This window comes from Chrysemys picta, chromosome 2 (genome assembly GCF_011386835.1).
Source record: "Chrysemys picta bellii isolate R12L10 chromosome 2, ASM1138683v2, whole genome shotgun sequence".
In the NCBI taxonomy this organism is placed as follows: domain Eukaryota; kingdom Metazoa; phylum Chordata; order Testudines; family Emydidae; genus Chrysemys; species Chrysemys picta.
In genome coordinates this window covers 168,952,725-168,969,810 of record NC_088792.1, presented here as the reverse complement: position 1 = coordinate 168,969,810, position 17,086 = coordinate 168,952,725, and the positions used below count along the sequence as shown (strand labels likewise).

The 17,086-nt window shown below is 43.7% G+C and overlaps 1 protein-coding gene across 3 annotated transcripts in view; it reads right to left on the bottom strand.

The window, feature by feature from the left end:
• Positions 1-2,713: 2,713 nt before the first annotated feature.
• CDH20 (cadherin 20) overlaps positions 2,714-17,086 on the bottom strand; it is a 158,600-nt gene continuing 144,227 nt past the window's right edge. For all 3 annotated transcript variants that reach the window (XM_005300872.4, XM_065584821.1, XM_065584823.1), the window contains 4 exons: positions 16,836-16,957; positions 14,114-14,231; positions 5,770-6,021; positions 2,714-4,261 (listed from right to left, as the gene is read on the bottom strand). In XM_005300872.4, coding sequence (XP_005300929.1) covers positions 3,762-4,261; positions 5,770-6,021; positions 14,114-14,231; positions 16,836-16,957 — 992 coding nt within the window. In that variant the 3' untranslated portion in view covers positions 2,714-3,761. The remainder of the gene's footprint in view (positions 4,262-5,769; positions 6,022-14,113; positions 14,232-16,835; positions 16,958-17,086) is intronic.

Here is a 17,086-nt window from a genome sequence, read left to right as displayed (position 1 = left end):
AAGGTGAACTATTTGTGGGGAGGAATTATTTTTCTGTTCACTTTCCTCGATGCTGGTAACTAAGATTCCCAAGATACTACGTGAACACATGCAAAAATGTGACACCCCACACTAGATACTCAGTGCTATACTGGTGTAGCTTTGCCTTGACAAGTAGCAGTTTTATTGCTGCATATCAGTTGGTCTTTTTTTCACTTCTCTGACTATTCTTTTGCTTTATTTACTCTGCTCTTGTTGCTTCCGTTTTTTCCCCTCTCTGCCAGCCCTTTCCCTCCAAATCTTCTCTTTTACTCACTCTTTCTTGGCCTGCCTTCTCCAAAAATCACTCTGTGCTCCCCCAGTCACTTGTCTTCTCCTCCTGATTAGCTCCCTCTCTCACCAAAACCACTGTGGGCAGATTGTGATGCCCTCAGTCATAATGAGAGGTCGTCACTGATCCCCAGTAGGCGTAAGGGCTAGATTTTACTATCCTATGTTTGCCCCCCTCGCTAATAATCTTTCTCCTCTTTCTTTGGATGAGTTGCTCTTCCACTACACATGGTCGTCTTCTGGCAGTTGCCTGCACTCCCAGTAAGAAATTGGTCTCAGGCCTACTGGAGCCCCCTCACAGCTGTCCATAAATATACCATATAAAGAGTGTTCTGTAAATATCAAGGAGGCTGAGCAAGGGCAAATGCGGACCTGGGACTGCAGAACTGTTCACATGCCACCAAGTACAGCAGAGTTGAACATCACAGTCATGAAAGTTAAAGAATAGGAGGCACTATGAGCAGGGCTTCATAGAACTATTTTTAGGGAAAAACATTTTTACTTTTTCTCTGCATAAACAAACTGCCATAAACATACGGCTAAGGGCAGCATAAAATCCCTCCTTTACCTGTAAATGGTTAAGAAGCTCAGATAACTTGGTTGGCACCTGACCAAAAGGACCAATAAGGGGAAAAGATACTTTCAAAGCTGTGGGGGAAGGTTTTTGTTTTGGGTCTCTTTGTTCTCTCTGGGTCAGCGAGGAATCAGGGCAGGGAAAATCAGCGAGGAATCAGGGCAGGGAAAATACATCTCCCAAAGCCATACCTGAACTAAGCCTCTAAGATTACGAATTGTAAGTAATAGGAAGAAAATGCGTTAGATTATCTTTTGTTTTAGTTTGTAAATTGTTCCTGTGCTATGGGGGAGGTTTATCCCTGTTTTTTTGTAACTTTAAAGTTTTGCTTAAAGGGGAAATCCTCTGTTTTGAATCTGATTACCCTGTAAATTACCTTCCATCCTGATTTTACAGAGGTGCTTCTTTTACTTTTTCTTTATTATAAAGTTCTGTTTTTAAGAATCTGATTGGATTTTAGTGTCCTAAAAACCCAAGGGCTGGTCTGTGCTCACCTTGGTTACTCTCAAGCCTCCCCAGGAAAGGGGTGAAGGGGCTTGGGGGAATTTTGGGGGAACAGGAATTCCAAGTGGTCCTTTTCCTTGAATCTTTGTCTAACTCAGTTGGTGGTGGCAGCATACCATCCAAGGGTAAGGAAGAATTTGTGCCTTGGGGAAGTTTTTAACCAAACTGCTAGAAATAAGCTTAGGGGGTCTTTCATGTGGGTTCCTACATCTGTACTCCAGAGTTCAGAGTGGGGAGGGAACCCACAAACAAACAAAAATACACTTACAGGTCTAACAGGGTTTGAATTCTAGAGCCAATACCTAAATTATAAAATGGGTTAAACCCTGAGTTCTTGGTTATATAGTTATAATTCTATAATTAAAACATTATAAGCCTGATTCTCCATGCTGTTAAAATGATTTTATGGTATTATTACTTCACTGATTTATAAGAGACTTACAGTGCTATAAAACTGCTGTAATAGAAAAACTGGTGTATGGACTTGGTTTACACTATCGCCACTTTTACAGAATATATTTCTTAGGGGGTCTTTCCCCCCTTTTGACAGTGAAGGATCCAATCCAGATGTGGAACTGAACTACTGGCATATTGCATCTAGTAAAACTCGTAATTTTTTCACAACTGATGAGCAAATATATGAGAAACCCTAAAGCACTTTTATTTGCTGTTTACATAGTGCCATAGGAGTGTAGGCATCTGAGATGACTAGTTCTTTGCTGGAGAGTTTATAGTCTAAAATTAGACTAAATAAAGACAGAGGGGTGTGTGTAAGTAAACTCAAGATGGGCAGTGATGGGGGGAAGAAAGATGTGACATAACACAATCATGTTATTTTTAGGTCTGGCACATGTTTCAGCACCTCCTTGGGTGCACAGCCTCTTTATATGTAAAGAACCTATAGATGCAATTTTAGATCTGTATTACATCACAAGATTCCAGTAAAGCATGCACTGAGTTTTGTTCACTTCTGCATGTAATTTTTGAGTACTACCTTTAGGGTATACAAATGAGAGAATCACCAAATCCTATTTGCACAGGAAAATGAGTAGATTTCATCATTTGTGTGAACCAATGAGTGCATAAGCGTTATGCATGCAACAAGAGAAGCTGGGTTTAAAACATGGCCTTAAATGCTTCATAAAGTGAGGAATGACTCTCTCCTAAATGGGCTATTTGACAAGGGTTCCACTATTTAGAAGTGAACATTTAATGGGCTTGACCCTGCAGATTGAAAGTTCGGTTCCATTATACAGCTCTGACTAACCACGTTTTGCACTAACTGGTGTACATAAAGCATCCAATAAATTGTCATCAGACTTTCCCTTCAGTATAGCTTTTATTAAAAGAGGTGCTAAGGTACTGTACTGTATGCAGTACATCATATTTATTACCAAAATTATTAACAAATATACAAAACTTATACATGTAATTTTCTTACATCCATTTATTCTTCTATAATACTGCATTTGTTCAAGTAGGTTATCTACAGTATGTAAACATCCCTTGGATTGATCTCACACAGATTAGGAAAGCCCCTCTAACCCATGTATTTATCAAATTTTTTTTATTTGGCTTTCATTGCTAGCATCTAACCATCACATTTGGCACATGGAAGAGACATCTACAGTGCAAAAGAGGCAGATTTTCTGGTTTTGTTCTGAACAGTTCCGCAGTGCCAACATTTTAAAGAGCTGAGAGGAAAATAAATTTACACTAACTTGACAGGGGGCGGATTAGTATTCAGCCTCAGTGACTCATGTATCAGCCTTTAAACTAGAGCACAAATCCAAAGGTCTTTCCAAGCCCTCTCCTCTGAGCAACATGGAAAAAGTCAGGCTTGTTTTTCAAGGGTTAAAAGGACTCTTAGCAACAAAGGAAGAAGGCTGATTTTATAATGAACACTCCTCACAATTCCAGTTTCAGTTTTCTGCTTTCTGTTTTGTTAGCAAGCAATGGGGGGAAATAACCAATTAGGCATCCTCTTTTACTGGCAATTTCCCTGTGAGCTGAAGATTACTATTGGACCCTAAGGATCTTCATATCCAGATGCAAAGAACTCCGTAAGCTGCCATGTAAAAAACCAGAGTAATATCATTATATTCCAGGAATGAAGCTTTCAAACGTAGCTATAAAAATCAGGAAATACTTTCCTCTTTTTGTTCTCCATTGTTTAAAAATGTAACTTAATTTAACTGAGTAAAGCTGAGCCAGAGAGAGAGAGAGCTTTGTTTGCACTCGTCTCCCCCATTCTCATTCAAGCACCATACTGCTATTTTAGGAGGTCTTGCCCTATGTCCACACGAGCTTCCGATGAGAACGGATCTAGATTAGGACGTTTGTGTCGTGTAGAAAACACTCTGCTCCTCACTCATTACCACAGAGCCCCGTTGCCCTCTGTGACGCCGTACATCTCGGCCAGCTTTTTAAAGCGAGGTCCCCAGTCTGTCAGGTAGTCGTAGCTCTGGTCTGAGTCCGTAGTGACAGACTGTAATGAGCTGAGTGACTCTGCCACTGAGCCGTTCCCTTCAAACATGTATGTTTGGAGGGAGTCAAAAGGAGGAGCCCAGAGGTCCATGTCAGCTTCGTACAGCTTGGCCAGCACATAATTGTGAACGTTGTTGTCCGTTATGCACGTCTGAGGCACGTATCGGGAGAGGCTCTCTATTTCAGGCAGCATGTCCTGCCTGCTTTTCACCACGATCTGGGCTTCCCGGGGATTCCACATGGCAGCAATGTCAAAGGCCTCGGTGTCTTCCTCCCCGCCCCCTTCATCATCGTACCTGACGATATTCTCATGGATGTTCTCTTCTTCATTGATGATGTAAGGCTGCTTCCTGTGCCGCCTCATGGATAAGATGAGCAGCACGAGCACTACAAGGGGCAACCAAAACATATGGGCATTAGAAAGAGCAGCTCTCTGGCATCTACTCTCCTTAATCACTGAGAAAAGGAACACATGTGCATTTCTAACAGAAGGCGTGGCTGAAAGATGCAGTGAGAATGCAAATACCAACACCCTATCCAGCCATTGTACTTGGTGTTTACAAACTCTGACGGAATCAGTATGACAATTTTGTAATAACTGAAATACCTCGTTCAATGATTGACTCTAGATATGAGCCCAAATCAGTGGTGCATAGAAGTCAAATACTTCTGAGCTTTGGGCAGCTGGGATGGGGCTAAGAAAACTAATTTTAAAGTTTTGGTCTGAATGTGGCTGCTGGATCCTTTTTCCTATAATAGGCCAAACCAAATCCCAGGATTTAAACAATCCGGAACTTTGGAGTGGGGAGAGGGTTTGCTGTAAGCTGGACCCATACCTAAATGTTGTGGTTTGGGCCCATCTAATCTGCTCCCTTTCTCTCATAAATCCCATTGTTTTGTTTTTTTAATGACACTTAGACTGTCTATGCTATCACTTTAGTTGGTATAGCTTATGTTGCTAAGGGGTGTGAGAAAAACACCTGATTGAGCAACCTAAATTACACTGACAAGCACTGGTGTGGTCGGCTCTATGTCAACAGGAGAGCTTCTCCTGCCGACATAGCTACTGCTGCTCATTGGGGATGGTTTAATTATGTTGATCGGAGAGCTCTCTCCCATCAGCATAGAGTGGCTACACAAGAGATCTTACAGTGGGGCAGCTGTAAGCTCTCTAGTGTAGACATGGCCTTAGGCTCCTAATTGCCTAAGTCACTGTTGAAAATAGGACTTCGGTGCTTTTGAAAACGTTAGCCTGCGCCTCTATCCCATTGCTCCTCAAACTGAAGGTGAACTTCTGAAATGTTAGGGAGTGTGCGGTGATCAAGGGGAGGAGCAATCTGACCCAGATTTCTGTTGATCCCATTATCTGGGTCAGTGTATAGGGGAAATGGGTAGGGAAATGGACCAGATCTGTGGATAAATGAGAGCGCAAGAGAGAGATTAAGCACCGTAGCTCCCCCTGGAGATCAGATACTAACCTCCAGATACTATGATGATGGGACCATCTAAGTAAGTAGATATTTCTGATTAAAACAAAGAAGGAGAGCAGAGGTGCTAAATATCTGGAAGATTCAGAGCCAAAATAATGAAATTTACAAGTTTTCAATTTTTTTTCTGATTTGTGTGTGTGTGTGTGTGTGTGTGAGAGAGAGAAACTTAGACCATTTGATCATGTGATGGCTTGACCTCCCTTGCCTCATTGCCCTTCTTTGTCTCATAAAATCTTGGGGGAAATGCTGAGGTCAATAAAGAAAAAGCTTTATATATATATTATACACCCACTTCTATTTTATACACAATATAAAATCAGCCTTAGTGAGGCTAACAGTCTGCCAAGTGTCATGACCAAAATAGATGATTTAAGCCCTCCTTAGGAAAGACAACACAAGTTTTACCTAACAAGACAAAGATGCAGGCTAGGATTGCAATGAGTGCTCCTCTGCTCAGGCTGACAGGGAGTATATAGGCCTCTGCATTGCAAGACATCACCACACCATCGTCATCACAGCTGCACACATGCACGGTCAGAGTGCCAGTACTGCTCAGCATGGGGCGCCCGTTATCGGCGATCAGGATGGGGAGATAAAAGATGTTCTGCTCGTGCTGTCGGAAGCCAGATCTCCTGGTTAAAATCCAGGCAGTGTTGTCTAGGGCAGGAAATTAACAAAGATATATAAGAATTTATGATGCAAACATTTTCACCTGGAAGGGGAGGTTAAACCTCCCGCCTCTCCCCCCCCCCCGCCAGCATTAGACACACATCTGTGATATCTTCTCCCTGTTTTCTTTGCTTTTCACCAATTTGTCACTAATCAGCATTTTGCCTTAGCCTCCCATCCTAACTCCAACATGTTTTCAGGCTAAAACATATAGACCTGTTAGGCGTACACCTTATGAGACTCTCTTAGCCTTGGTGACACTCAGTGCCTAGAGCAAACTCTCAGCCTTCAGATCTTGCTAAAATATCTTTCAGAAAGCAAGATAGAAATGAACAGTTGAGGGCAACTTGTTGTCCCTGTTTGTTCATGCTCAGCAGCTTTTCTAGGCCTTATTGTTTCTTTGTGCTTCCAGTGAAAATGCTGTGGAAACCCCTTTGTGTAACTCTTGTGGACATGTAGTCAGTGATGAGCTCCCAAAATCCTAAGAACCGGTTCCCTACCGGGTCCTCGGCAGCACTTCGGCGGCAGGGGGGTCTTCACCCCCTCCAGGTTTTCGGTGGCAGGTCCTTCACCCGGAGTGAGTGAAGGACCCTCTGCCGAAGTGCCGTCGAAGACCCGGCAGGGAACTGCTCGGTGAGTACAAGCCCCACGTGCCTGTCTTCTCCCCCCCGCCACCACCCATCTGACCCCAACCCATGTCCTGCCCCCCACAGAACCCGTAACCCATCAACCCCTCCCTTGTCTCCTGACCCCCCCCACCCTACTGCCCTCCAGGTCCCCACCCCCTACCCAATTTGCCCCACTCCCTGTCCCCTGACTGCCCCAACCCCATCCATCACAACCCTGACAGACCCCTGGGACTCCCACACCTACCCAACTCCCCCAGTTCCCCGTCCTCTGACTGCCCCCCCAGAATCTCTCCCCCCCCCCCACCTTATCCAACCCCTCTTCCAGCCCTGGCCCGGCTCTCTTATCATGCTGCTGTGTAAGGATGCCGTGCAGCCGCTGGAGCTTGCAGCTCCACCCCCTTACCCAGAAGCGGAAGTAAGCCGGTACGCCCCCATACGGCACTGGCAAGAGCTGGTGCGCCGTGCCGGGGTGGCCCGGCTTCCCCAGGGGGCAATTTAAAGGGCCTGGGGCTCCCAGCAGGGGCTGGAGCCCCAGGCCCTTTAAATTGCCACCAGAGCCCCACTGCTGGAGCCCTGGGGTAGTGGCAGCGGGGCTCTGGGGGGAAGCGGGGGAGGGGCCGGGGGAGCCTCCTCAGCTGGGATCTCAGGCGGGCTAGACAGGACAGTCCCGTTGGCTGGATGTGGCCCGTGGACCGGAGTTTGCCCACCCGCCAGCCGCTTTAGGAACCGGTTCTAGACCGGCTTCTAAATTTAGCAACTGGTTCTTGCGAACTGGTGCGAACTGGCTCCAGCTCACCACTGCATGTAGTGTTCTCTTATTTTGATGTGTGGCTCGTTTTTCTGACATCTGAAAGACCTCTAAAATCAGCTGGCTCAATCATTCTGGGCTATACAGACTGTCCACTGGGGAAACCAAGTGGATGAAAGATGCTAAAATAAGTCTCATTCAGTGTCTCATGTGGGGGGGAGGATGGCATGTTTTTTCAGCACTTCCCCCTTCCCCCCCCCCCAAAAAATAAATCAAAATTAAAACATTTTGCAGGAACATGTCCATTTTGACAAAACTTTAGATGGGAAAAGGTAGAAATGTTTTTTTTTTTTTTTTTTTTTTGACAACATCAAACATTTTATTTTGATTCATTTCATTTAGATTATATTCATTTATATAATATGGTATTTATATATTATATTTTTAATATAATCTAAAAGTCAAAACTAAATGAATGAGAACAATAAAGTTGAAACAGAATATTTCAACACTATTGAAATGAAACATTTTGGTCTCAATTCAAACATTTTTGGAATTATTTCACAGGAAATTGAAATTTCACCTTTTTTTTGCTCTAATTCAGAACAATTCCTCCTCCACCCCTGTCTGCAGAACAGACTTTCCAGTTCTCAACCAACTCTTCTCAAAACACGGAGGCCCCCATCCACACTACAAACTTCACAAAGTCCGGACTTCCGAATTAGCGTGGGTGCAGCTGGCCAGAAGGGTTGGGGGTTCAGGCAGCAGTTTTTCACAGTTTTATCCTCAGGAAAACCTGCAGGGGTTTCCTGTGGAAGTCAATGCTGATCTTGTCAGCACTAAATTGGTGAAGAGGAATTCTGTGCCATCACTAGGCTTGTCTACACAGAGTCGAGGTGGGGGGTAGGGGATTGATATGACATGCATTATTTAACTCGCAGGACATGAGCTGCACTAATGGTGCACACAGGCTGGTGGTGCCTCTTTCAATTTACATCATTGTTATCACACTGGCAGCTTGGTGAACAATAAGCGTGTAGCATTCTTTGAGGGTATCCTATGGTCCTTTGCTGCTGAGCAGTGTGCATGCTGGGATTTTTCTCTCTGTGAATTGTGGGATGCATACCAAAAGCCATGGAAGTTCAATTAAAAACAAATAAATCCCATTTTTCCATTCTCTCCGCCTCATGCTTCCTTTTCTGGGCAGAATAGCATTGTTTCTGAATTGTTGTCAGCCAGCATGAACTCAACAATGCTGGCAACTGCAAGCACACAGAGGTTGCTTGGACTCTATGTTAGCACTCAAACCTGGATGACTTTGGGTTTGGACTTCACTGGCCACATCAGCTTCAGAGGCTAAGGAAGAAGAGGAGGACGGCGAGCAACTGATATGAGAGGAGCAGTTGCTGAAGTAGCTTCACAGCCTTCAGTGCTGTTTTTGGGCTTGGGAAGCCAGCGTGGATTGGTGGGAAAGGATCATTCTGCAGAACTGGGGCAATCAGCCATGGCGAGAGAATTTCAGGGTGGTGAAGGCAACCTTTTTTGAGATCTGTACAGAACTGGCCCTGGAGTGGCAGCATACCAACACACGGTGCCCTATACCTGTGGAGACGTAGGTTGCCATTGCCATCTGGAAGCTGGTCACCCCAGAATGCTACCAGAACACAGCCAACCAATTTGGCCTGGGGAGATCAGCTGTGGGGGCCATTGTTTATGTGTGGTGCCATGGATGAGGCACTGTTACACCAGGTTATAAAGCTTGGTAATGTTCAGAATATTATTGATGGCTTTGCACTCATGGGGTTCCCAAACTGTATTGGAGCAACTGATGGCAGCAATGTACTTATTATTTGGCTCCTCCCATCCCTTCCCCCCCATTCCCGCAGCTCAGAATTTATACACAGAAAGGGGTATTTCTCCAGGGTGCTACAAAGTCTGTTGACCCCGTGGCAGGTTTACAGACATAAATGCAGGGTGGTCTGGAAGAGTCTACAATGATAGGATTTTGGGAACTCAGCTCTGTTTACCTTAATGGATCAAGAACAGTTTGCCTAGAGGATGATTATGGACATTATGGTGTGCAGATTGCTCTGGTTATCCTAGGAGACCTGGCTTGTCCTTTGCTTCCCTCGATAACAGCCATTCACAGTCGGTTTGGACAGAAGGAAGGAATTGTTTAACTACTGTCTGAATAAAGTTGCGGAATGACAGTGGGTGTGCATTTTGCAGTTTGAAAGGAAGGTGGCGCTGTTTGTGGAATAGGTTGGAAGCTGGAGGGGAAAAAATAAGTGCCTTAAAATTATTGTTCCATGTTACATTTTGAACAACAATTGTCAGAGTAAGGGAAAAAGCCTTCCACCCGGGATAAGGCTGTGCCTTGAGCAGCCAGCAAGGCATCCAATACAAAATTGCAGGTGTGTGTGCGTGTGCACGAGAGCGCGCTGTAGTTGTTTCCTCCTGCTCCAGCTGAGATGATTGCTCCCCTGAAAGTACTAGGGGTGAGCAATCACTGTACTCCACTAAACTCTGGGAACAAAACAAACCCTGGCAGGAGGGCTGAAACAATTTGTATACTGGGGGTGCTAAGAGCCATTTAACCAAACTGTAAACCCTGTATATGATGAAAATAACTTCAAGCCAGCACCCCTAGTTCCAGCATGTAGGCTTGTGGGGCTAGGGAAGGCACTATGCATCTGTGCAAGGACCAGGGATAATCTAGCTCAGAATTAGTATTGGTTTTCTTAAAGCAATTATCATAGTTAATAACTAATGCAAAAATATTTTACCAGATATGGGGGGAGAGGGAGGAGAAGCAGCATCCATCTTTGATAAAGACAACCAACCATGAAGAAGGAACTTTGATTTTCTCAGGATTTTCAGCTTTTTGGTTTTCTCTCTCATGTCTGAGATAGTGGTAACCTCCCATTTAAGGAAAAGGGTCTTTAAGAACCCACAAGCCATAAAATACTGTGCGGCGAGAAGGTGGATGTTTGAGATTGCAGACGAATACCCACACACCAGTATAGAATTGGTGCCTGTACCCATCATGGTTGCTATTCCTTTTCATTATCAGAAGCTGGAGGCCAGAGGATTGAGTCAAGGGACGACTGTATCGAAATCTTCGTTGTCAACGGAGGAAATTATCCACTAATTTGTAGATCCTCGCATCCAAAACACTTAATACCTTTACCCTCTATATGTTCCTCTGAACTGAGAGGGGGTGTTAGGGGAGCTCTTTAGACTGCAAACTGACTCTTAGGGTTTTAATTGGTGCTAGAGTTCTACAGCTTTGATAAAGAATTACTCCTAATCACTGCAGTGGCTAGCAATGTATTCAACAGCATTAGTAATCTTACTAATTTGTTCCCTTACTCCAAATTGGGAGGCAGTTGTTCTCTAGTGGCTGGAGAACAAGACCTGTGATTTGGGAGTTCTGTGTTCTGTTCCCATCATTACTGCAAAGTGACTTTAGATAAGTATCTATCCTTTCTGTGATTCAGTCTCCTAATTTATAAAGTAGTGTGAGATTCCCAGATGAAAGTATAATTATGAAGTTTTATCACTATTTGTTACCACTGAACTGTCAAGGCAGTAGGTTCTTATGGATTGCAGGTAGGACTGGAAGGGACGTCTTTGGTTACTGAAATCATACAATCCTGTTCATAAACTACTCCATGTACATTTCAGATTTGTAAGCAATACTATCCCTATGTTTGCTAGGATATATGTCTCTGAAAAACTGGCATTTTAAAGTGATAAGGAGACACAGCTATTCAGTCACTGCTGCCACTATACATTTTACCAAGCGCAGCCTTGGACCGAAAGAGTACATCTGATGCTAAGAATTTTCATAAGTTTCTATTTTTAGCACAATGCCTCTAGGACACAATGAGCCTAGTTTGCCAAATGTTACAGTGAAGGTTGCTTTCAACTTTATTGGCAAAATATGTCTCCTGTCTCCCACCCCCAAAAGAGAAACAAGGTCACAAAATGTTGCATGGGGAAACCTTTGGGTCCCTCTCCAAATAACGGTTATGAGCAGATATAGCATTGGCCTGCTGTTGTGAAAGGTCACTGCCTTCTTGGTACTTGCATTCTTTTTAAAAGTACCCATTTGTTAGCCATGGCAGAAACTCCATCTACATTTATAATTGACCTCAGAAACTTTCCTCTGTATTCCTGGAGAGAGATGGACAGATGCATGGTGGAGTAGGAAGCAAGATTGTATTCAGATCATGGCCAATGCAGTTGCAGGTGCCTTTATTTTTATTAATTTAAAATGTCCCCAGACTCTCTTGCTGAACTGGGGCACCTTAACTATTACAAAAAATACCTCGTGCCCTCCCCCCCTCCACACACAAGTCCAGTACACCATAAGCTATATTCACATCCATAGCTCACTGAAGTACGGCCACATTAGCTAATTAAGGGCCTGCCCCATCTCCCTTTGAAGTCAGTTGAGGGTCTGACTTTATTACCTCTGTCTGCCAAGAGTGGTGAATTGGTTTTCCTTTAAATGCCTGACTACAGGTGGGCTGTACTCCATGCTTTTGAAGGCCACCTAAGCCAAGTTAAGCTCTGGTGGACTCTCAAGGAAGTAAACTCCACAGGTTAAGGTGCCTATGCCTATACCTCTCCACCACTAATCCTAGAAAGTTATTTTCCTGACCAGCCATATTGCCCTAGGTAGCTCTTAACTGCTGTGATGAGAAATGCGTGCTCATGTAGCTATATTAATCTAGCCTTTTCAGATCCCAAATTGCTCTTGGATAGAAATGGTTAACTTGGCAGGGCTGGCTCCAGGCACCAGCCGACCAAGCACATGCTTGGGGCGGCACCTTCTAAGGGGCGGCCAATCTTGGGGTGGTGGGGCAGCACTCCATTTTTTTTGTTTTGTTTTGTTTCGGCGGGGGTGGCGCTCAGGTTTTTTTTTTTTTCCTAGTTCGGCGGGGCGGTGCTCGGGGTTTTTGTTTTTGTTTCGGCAGGGCGGCACTCAGGGGGGACTGTTTTGGTTGGGTGGCACTTGGGGTTTTTGTTTTTTGTTTCGGCGAGGCGGCGCTCACGGGGGGGGGGGGTGTTACGGTGGGCAGCGCTCATTTTTTTTTTTTCCCTTGCTTGGGGCGGCAAAAAAGTTAGAGCCGGCCCTGTAACTTGTACAGAGAATAGACAACTGGGGTTGGATCCTCAACTGGTGTAAACTTGTTTATAGCCCACTGACTTTAATGGAGTTTGATCGATTTACATAAATTGATAACCTGAACACAGGATGCCCATCTGTTCCCCATTTTTACAGGCATTTTGCTGTTTCTCCACTACCCAAAGGAGTTTCTCTCCTTGTTGTTCACCAGTTTCAGAAATAATATTCCAGGTGTTGGTTAATGCTGAATCATCCTTTCAGAAATGTATCAGTCTGGATGCGTAAAAGGATGGTATATGTGCATGGAGCAGGTATGGTCAGCAAAGGGAATTGGACACCCAGTGTACACAGGTTGTGCTTGCCATTAATTGCATCCACAACACTGCACCCCCATTTCTCTGCAGAGGTGAAGCAGGAAGCTGATTTTAAATATTGGAGTTTATTGCTGTATATTGTAGCTAGCAGCAGACTTTTCCCTCTCCATGAGGGAGGAAGATCTTCACTTTGTGAGTCTTCTACATTTGCCTCCAGTGTAACCTCACTTGAGGCACCTGAAATAATCCTTTTGCCACCCATTAGTTGGCTTGAGGGATCACTGCTGCTGTATAGGAGAGACTTCTTCCTACCATAGGCTGAAAGCATTATTTACCAACCCTGTATCAGCTCCATAATCAATGCTAGGTTTCCTATATGGCAGTGCAGATGAGTAGCTCTGTGCCACTAGTCAAAATGTGGTGAGCTGCTTCTGCGCTAAATATTTCACTGAGAACCTTTATATAGTTGTGGTCACCTCTTAAAACTAGAATAAAGGACACTTTGGGCCTGATCCTGTGTGCAGGGATTGCAAGACCAGGTTCAGTTCCAAATGTTTTTCACTTTGATTGATCCCATTTGAACCATCCAGCTAACGTGCTTGATTATTTTCTTGTTCTTGGACAATGGTTTTTCACTGTCGTCCCTTCTTACTCCATTTCCATTTTGGAGTGTTCTACTCTGGCTTTTCCTTTCGGCTCTGGGCATTCTAGATGGCTTCTTACCTCTGTGCTATGCATCTCCCCTGTAACTCTGACAGCTTTTTTACGAGCAGTAAGTGAACAAGTGTAAAGAGCTTTGAGAAAAAGAGAGGAGACACTGGAATAATAAGAGCATTCACTTTCTGTGCCTGGAAGAAAACATGTAGGGTGCAAAAGAGGGAAATTATTTTGCTCTCGATTTCTCCTAGTTCCAGTTCTAATCCTACCTTTAGGCCTTGCCTTTTGAACCAAGTCCCACTCTTGAAATCTTAGATGCCTACAGCGTGACCAGAAGATCTGAATTTGCACAATGCTGACACTTTTCCTCGAAGAAAAGAGCCTATCACTGGGAAATATTTATATAGAAGCAAATGTTGTATAACCTTCAAGTGTATAAAATAATATGTCATTTTATCGCTGCCTTTAAGGAGCAGGTGTCACTTGGCATTATTGGAAATGGCAGTCTCATAGCGCACTGTTAGTCAAAGCCTCTCATGTCCAACTCAGGCTATAGAAATAAGTGTAACTAACTGACTGTGTCCACTCTGATTACCTTGATTGTCCCTTAGAGTGAAGTTGGGGTTGTTAGCTGCCTCAGGAGCCAAGCTGTAGTAGAAGTGCTGACCCTCTTGTGGGTCATCCTGGTCTACTGCACTCACTGTCTGAATCAGCTGTGGGATGCAAGAACAAAACAGCGTGGTAGCAGCCCTGCTAGGGAGACAGCACTTAAAGAATTACACTCTAAAAGTGAAAGCAAACGCCGTGTTTGAACAAGACCATCTTGTGAGGGACAAGTCATGACTTGAGACATTGAAAGCCTTCTAAACTTCATTTTATTTCACTGCAATCATACAAATCCCAGTAAAACTAGGGATGGGCCAATTGGTTTGGTTAAAATAACAGACAAGCCACCCTCCCGTTCCCAACTTAAATCAAACCTTTTTTGAAGGCTCTGAAATGCTCAGAAGCACATGCATCAGATGTCACACGAAAGTCCATTGTCAATAGATTTCCAACCTCATTTTCTACTACCAAGTAGATAACTTTCAGACACTTATCCACACTGAACCCTAGATGAGTATTTTGAACATAATTTTAAATAGTAAGGTATGTTTCACAGGGAAACATGTCACTTTGTTTAAAAGAAGGGGGAAAAAAGGCAGTTCTGTAGAATTCTATATGTAAATCTTCCATGCCTGATTTCCATGTGATGAATGCTCCCTTTCAGAGGTGTGCACGAGGGGGATGGCAAGCAGTGGCATACCCTCCCCCCAATAATTGTCAGGGGCACAGAACATGCCCCTCCAAAAATGGTCAAATTTAAATTCCTGCCCCTGCTCCATTCATTGGTTTCTACTGACTTCCACACAATAAGCTAAACCTGCTGTAAGTTACAGAATATAAACTTCCCTCCCCATTCTATATATTCTGTCACCAAGGATGTGCACTAGAAAAAGCATTTGGATTTCAGAAGAACTAGTGCTGGTGATAGTGTAGTTGACCCATAGTTCAAGTACCTTGGGCAAAATTCTAACTCCACTTAAGTCAGTGGGAGTTTTGCCATTGACTTTAAATGGTGAAACCTAAGCTCCCGTAATTTTTTTTTAATTTAATTAGGTTTTTCCTATGGAGTCAACAATAAGAAAACAAACAAGCATTGCCTTAAGCAAGGAATATAATAGGCTGTTTGGAAAGAAAATAGAACCTGATTCAGAGCCAGATTCTACCACCCTTACTCCATAAATAGTCTGTTGATTTCAACGGGGAGTAACAGAGTATGCTACTGCTCAGCCTGAGCATGTAATAGAATCAGGGACAAACCTTTTGCTTAGTTTTAATATAATGAATACATTTCTACTTGAATTCATAGCGTTGAAGTTTGTTTTCTAAGTGATTAACTGAGAAATGATAGGCCTGGGCAGCCTTAAATAGCACTTGGAAACTGATTCCAGGAACTTTTCAAAGTGGTGCAAAGCAAGTTAGTCACATGACTCCAGTTATTCCTAATGGCAGCTGCATGTCTAAATTCTCATGCACTACTTGGAAAGTTTGTCCCCTAGGAAACCCAAACAGTGATTTTTCTTCTTTGTCTCATTCTGGGGGCTCTGTGTGCATAGTTGTACAAAGTTATCTCTGGTATAAACCCATTGACTTCAGGGGAGTCCTATCATGAAGTTGGCCCAGTCATTCCAGGCTACTTTATAGGGGTAAATAGGCTTGAAGTAGATTTAGTGAAAGCTAAGGGCAGGTCTAAAATATGGAATGTCTATTTTTTCCTCCCCTAGTAAGAGATGGGCACTCCAGTTTTTAAATTTAGGCATCCAATTCTGATTTGAGTGCCCAAGTGTAGTACCGTGGATACTGAATGCCTAAGGGCCAGGTTGAGCAACCGCTGGGGTCAGTGACAAAATTCCCACTGACATCAATGAGCGTAGGATCAGACCTTAAATGCCGAGTTTGTGTGTCTGCCTGTGGAATATAGAAACCCTAATGAATGAGTCCATATATGAAAGATGTGATTTGTGACAGAGAAGGGACACCATTGTGAGGTCAGCACTGCTTGCTTCAGTGGAGTGATTCTTGATTTTCATGGGTGTCAATGAGTAGAACCTAGGATCCTATATTAGAAATACCTAGACTTCCTGTAATTACATGATCAAACCCCTAGAGAGCTGACTCAGTCTGTCATCCTTCCTAGATGGATATGTTCAATTCTATGCAACTTACTGTGCATGTGGAGTTCTTCCTGCCAGGATTTAAAAAAAAAAAAAAAAAAAAAACCACAAGAGCAAACAAAAAACCCAACCCAACTCACTGCCTGTCATGTAGGAGCACTAACGACTCCAAGTGTTCTTCACTAGAAGCAGAGTTTGCCCCAGTGGTCTCACATTTCCTCTTGTCATTGCTGCTGTGCAACATACTGGCTGGTTGTCTGCTACCAGCCTCTCTAAAGATGGCTTCATGTCAGAAGTGAAGTGAATCAGAGTTTGCAAAGTACTTTGTGATCAATGGGGAGGAGAAAGGTGCTATGGATGATATTATTACTAGCAACTGTAACTTCCTTTGGAAAACAATGAAGTCATCAGAGGACACACATTGGGCCAAGAGCATCAGAACTACTGAACAGAGTTCTGATGAAACATCTGATGTCCTGTAGTGCAAATCTACTTTGCCCCATCCTCTCCCTTTTCTTAGTTGCTGGCTATGCCCATACAATGCAGTATCTGCATGTAAGCGACAACATTCATCTCACACAGACATATAGGATTTCTCACCTGTCCAGCTTTTGCATTTTCACACACAAAAGCTTCATAGAACCTGGAAAACTGAGGAGCATTATCATTCACATCCAGGACTTTTACTGTGACTGATACACTGCCAACCTGTGAGGGATTGTCTGAAAGAAGAAAGAACAAAATAATGACAGGGACTTTATAATCACAGGAAAAAGTAGCTGCTTGCGCTACTAAAAAGGCAAGCGAACTCTCCTTTTTAGCCTTGTTGCACTGAAGGAAATTATTCTAAT